This window comes from Lygodium microphyllum, chromosome 8, assembly GCF_053477565.2.
Source record: "Lygodium microphyllum isolate KBCC chromosome 8, Lygodium_microphyllum_v1.1.10, whole genome shotgun sequence".
Taxonomy (NCBI): domain Eukaryota; kingdom Viridiplantae; phylum Streptophyta; class Polypodiopsida; order Schizaeales; family Lygodiaceae; genus Lygodium; species Lygodium microphyllum.
This window is the reverse complement of record NC_141142.1, coordinates 50382893-50387590: the sequence shown is the minus strand read 5'-3', so window position 1 is coordinate 50387590 and position 4698 is coordinate 50382893. Positions and strand designations below refer to the sequence as shown.

The window sequence follows — 4698 nt, the reverse complement described above, 5'->3', positions numbered from 1 at the left end:
CAAAAGATTCAACAAAAATTTGGGAAATTTCAACTCATAAAAATAAAATCAATAACAAATTATCTTCTAGACTAAGTCAAGGGTCTTCTAGCCATGGAGAGAATGACAAGAGAACTAACTAGTAAGTGACATTGTTATTATCAAGGGATGGATAATGTTGATTATTAGTTCGATATATATATATTTGTGGTATCTCAATATGAGTCATATTCTCGAGAGATACACCTCAAAAAATGTAAGTCTACCATGTGTAATCAATAGAAAGGTTCTTTGATTTTATAAAACTTATAGCATTACTTTTACAGAAGGGTATTTTCATACAATGTGTATGGAAATGGTTTTTTTCTTACAATGTGTACGAAATGGTTTTTTAAAATGCCCTTTGAATGCATGTGATATAGATGGTTTCTTATAGGTGCATTGTTGCTATCATATGATCACACATACACGCATGCATGATTATAAGTAGCAAAGTGTAACAAGGGATGACTAACACATTAAAGGAAGACAAGGTTAGAATGTTTCATACTTTTTGCAATTGCATTCCAAGAACATCTTGTAAACTATAAATATTTCATAACAATTCATTTCTCTCATACTTTTCCCAACATGATAACACGTGTAGATAAGATAAGAATACCATGCTCCTACATTCTATATTATTATCCAAGTTAACTTAAAGTCAATTGTCAAAGATGTTGAACACTTTGGTGGCCTAGAAAGCTTCATGCTTGAAAGTCACTTGATGCATGGCCCATTAAAATGAGAAAATCTCAAAAGTATCAACAAAAGCGTGTGAATTTTGAACTTACAAAATAAAACATCAATGAGCAATGATCTTCTTAGACAAGGCTAAAAAAGACTAATCATAGGTAGTCATTTATTTGAGGGGAAGGGTGTAGAGAGACCTTGGCCAATTAGGTGACAGGTGCTAATTGTTAATTTGGTGTGTGTGTGTGTGTGATATGATATGACAACATGAGTCATATCACACACATACACACTTCGTGGGGAGAAGGTTAGCAATGAGAGACTGATTTGACAATTGTATTCTAACAATGTTTTGTAGACAATGAATACTAAGGTAATAGCTCATTGTCTTCATGTTTTCCCTAACTTGAGAATAAGATCATACATAGGAGATGAACATTGTGTACGAGTGATCCCAAAGACCCATTCTAACTTGGAGTAGCTTGTGAAAAGACATGGAATCTATTGCGTGCTACAAATTAGCTTCGTCTATGTGAGAGTAATTTGGTTCTTAACGTGAGAAATGGTCAAAAGAATAAACAATAAAAACGTGGACATGATCGCTTACGTTGCAAGTCGCAGAAGTAAGCAACGTTAGTACAGAATAAAAGAAAACTAGGGCAGGAATCTTTTGATGCAGGAGGTATGTGAAGGGAGGCGACAACCGTTGATTGATAGCTGTCGTATATTATATTTACGTACATAACTATTATCACCGTTTCTGTCAATGATGAGCGCGAGTTAGAGGTAGTCGTAGTGCCTTCCGCCGGGGCCATGTCTAAGAGCGCAGTTGTAAGGAAGATTAGCAACAAGCTTACGTGCTGGCTTGATGTATGCAGACGCTACTTGGAGCTCTCTCAAGCTAATCTCACTTCTGCAGAAGAGCGAGAAGAGGAAGAACATGAAGTACTGATAGAACACAAGGGTGACGACGACGACAATGATAATGATGAGACGGAAACGAGCGAGCTAGAGAAGGCAAGCTGCTGCAGTTCGAGATCAAGCGCTGTGTCTGCTGCAGATGTGGTTGATGGTCATAAGAGGAGCAGGCAGAAGAAGCAGAAGAAGAAGAGTATTAATAAGATGAAGATGCCTAGGGGCTGCGTGCCTGTGGCAGTGGGTTTGTTGACCGAGGGCGAGCGCGAGGTGTATGCTGTCCCCGCATCCCTTCTCGGCCATCCGCCCTTCTCTTCTCTGCTGCAAAAATCCGCACTTGAGTTTGGCTACTCTGGATACCCTGGTCCTCTCAGGCTCGCCATTGATCCTTCCTCCTTTGCCCGCCTCCTTCAACTCGGAGACAAGAGTGTAGTGCGCCCGCACAAGTGATATAACTGCGTATCGTTTGGAGGGCTATCGTAAAACCTCACTAAGAGTTTGGAAGATACGCAACTTTTCCTACCCTAGGTATATTGTTATTTTCAAGGGTCAATTAATTTAAAAGGTCCACATAGAGAGAGGGGGAGAGTGCAATCCGTTGTGCTTAGTACTCTTTGCGAGTGTGTGTGCACACACTGAGGGGGCTTCCTAAGTTTATCTACAAACCTTATTAGTTGATTTATTTTAGCTTAAGATCACTTGCTTGCCTTCTTTTCTAACTTAAAAAAACTAGACTTTGCTTTTAGGGATCAAAGTAGTGTTGAGAGCTCTTCTTGGAAATCAAATTAGGGTTATGCCTCAACACACGCTAGTGTGCACTTGTTCAAAATACATGAAGCGTATGTTGAGTTTTCCTAGATAAGTATTATATGTCTTCTTCGAGTGATTGTGACTGCAAGAATGTGAATTTGACAATTTGGAGCACCTTGAAATATAGGCTTTGCCATCCTTCCACATCTGAAGTAACTAACTAATATTTGGCTACTTAAAGCCTCATATGTGTCTATTGAAGCTTAAGCTAATAGTTTGATTTCTTTTTCCTGTTGTTGATTCTCTCCTATTATGTATTTATTAATGTGGATTCTTTATTAACTTTACTCAAATCTTGTGGCTTCCTTCTGTCACTATGATATCACGTGTGAGCTAGCCACCACCACTTCAACAAATCGCGGATATATCAACCAAAATTTAAGATGGGAATAGAATTTCCACATAAAATTATTTTAAAATACCAGGATCTATGATGAAAGCATCAATCTATGTGCATCCATGTGTGTTAGAAAAAGCAACATTGTAAGCATTGCAATCAATGTCGATAAATATAGTGTTCTTCTCAATGTATGTACCAATACTTATATTGAAAATTGCAAAAAAAATGTATCGAAGCTTATACCAACATTAACAAAGGGAAAAAATTTTGCAAGGATCTAGCCACAAGGTAAGGTCCCTATTATCCATATTTGCTATCTTGTGAAACATGAATAGTTGTTGAAGTTTGTATAAAATCCCGAGCACTAACAACATGAATGTATTAAGAAGAAAGGTACAATACACAAACATATACTAAAAGAAATATACTACAAAGTTATTGAAAGCAAGCAGCTAGTACAATGGTATCCTCATAATGCAATAACAAATGAAAGTGTAAATCCCAAATGATATAACTATAATAAAGCATAAGAAGCTATCTTTACACGGCATCAACTCCTCCTACTATAACTAAATATATAAATCTCCACTTTTCAAGAATTACATCAAGAAGTTGAAAGCAAGAAAAAGGAAGTAAGAAGACATCATTATCAAGGACAAGAACTTTGCTTGGAATTGCTTCCTTAGAAGGATAATTTTGGAGACCATCTTTGACCTTTTTGTTAGAGGTAAAAGAAGTTTGGCCAAATTGGTAGAGAGTCAAATGTTACATAGGACCACACGTGGTAGTGTTCCATTGGCATTTTCACTAATCTTATCATTAGTGAATACTAATTAAAAGTCCACTTTTTCCTCATACATTAGCCCCAATGACCGCTCTCTATTGAAAATTGTTTATGGAGGTTATCAAGTGTTCCTTCTAGATGAGCAACCTAGATTTCTTGAAAGGCTTTCCAAGAACATGAGGGATCTCAATTGAGAGACTGTAAGGATGCATGGTGATGAAACATTACCAAATACAATGAAAAGGTTTTATATATTCTACACCTTGCCAAGCTTGAATGCCAAAGAGATATAGTAGCTAATCAAACTTATAGCTACAACATAATCCTTTACACTGCTGCTGCATATATACATAGAGTGTAAAGTTCTAGACTTTGGTCTTGCAACACCAAGGAATTCTTTGTAATTTTTGATGAGTAACTACCAAGGATAACATGATATTTATAGTCTTCTAGGTGTTTATTTCTACTCAAATTTTTTCTAAAAGATCGAGCACTTGTGTCATACATTCTTAAGCACAAAGGAAGAGCTATTTGTAAGAGATAATCATATGCCTTCAAAGTGAACAATGTTATATGTATATTTATTTTCCAAACAAATACATTCTTTTCTATCTCATCATAGGAAGTAGAAAACTTCATATTTGAAGAAACATGAAAGGATACTTCTAAGTGAATCATTCAATTCATATAACACACCATCGTTATTAGCAATAAGCATCAACAAGACTAGAGATATAGAAGAGATAAGCATAATCACTATTGCTATATACAATATTCACTTAATCTTTTCCTTGAGTTTCTCTTTCTTTTTTCATCACCATCATTCTTTCATTTTCTTGTTACTATAATAAATATGTAACATTTATGATAGGGATCATAAAATTGTTAAGCATCCCTTATGTGATACATTCTACAAGCATTGTGCAATATTCCCATGAAAATATAAGTTAGTTAGCAATAAGTTAGTAAGTAAGTAAGTTAGTTTATAAGTTAGTTTATATATTAGCTAGTAAGTTAATAGTTAGTAAGGTTATTAGCTTATAATAACTAATGTTTGAAAGGGAAGTGGAACCTAGGAGGAAGAAGCTTGGCGATGAGAGCTATGGCAGATAGAGAGCAAGAGCCAAGAGAGAGAGAG

The 4698-nt window shown here is 35.9% G+C and overlaps 1 protein-coding gene across 1 annotated transcript; it reads left to right on the top strand.

The window, feature by feature from the left end:
* The first annotated feature begins 1521 nt into the window (after positions 1 to 1521).
* LOC148032269 (uncharacterized) lies at positions 1522 to 2125 on the top strand. The gene has a single exon (XM_087684062.1). The coding sequence runs from the start codon at positions 1525 to 1527 to the stop codon at positions 2074 to 2076; it is 552 nt and encodes a 183-aa protein (XP_087540188.1). The 5' UTR covers positions 1522 to 1524; the 3' UTR covers positions 2077 to 2125.
* The last annotated feature ends 2573 nt before the right edge of the window (positions 2126 to 4698 follow it).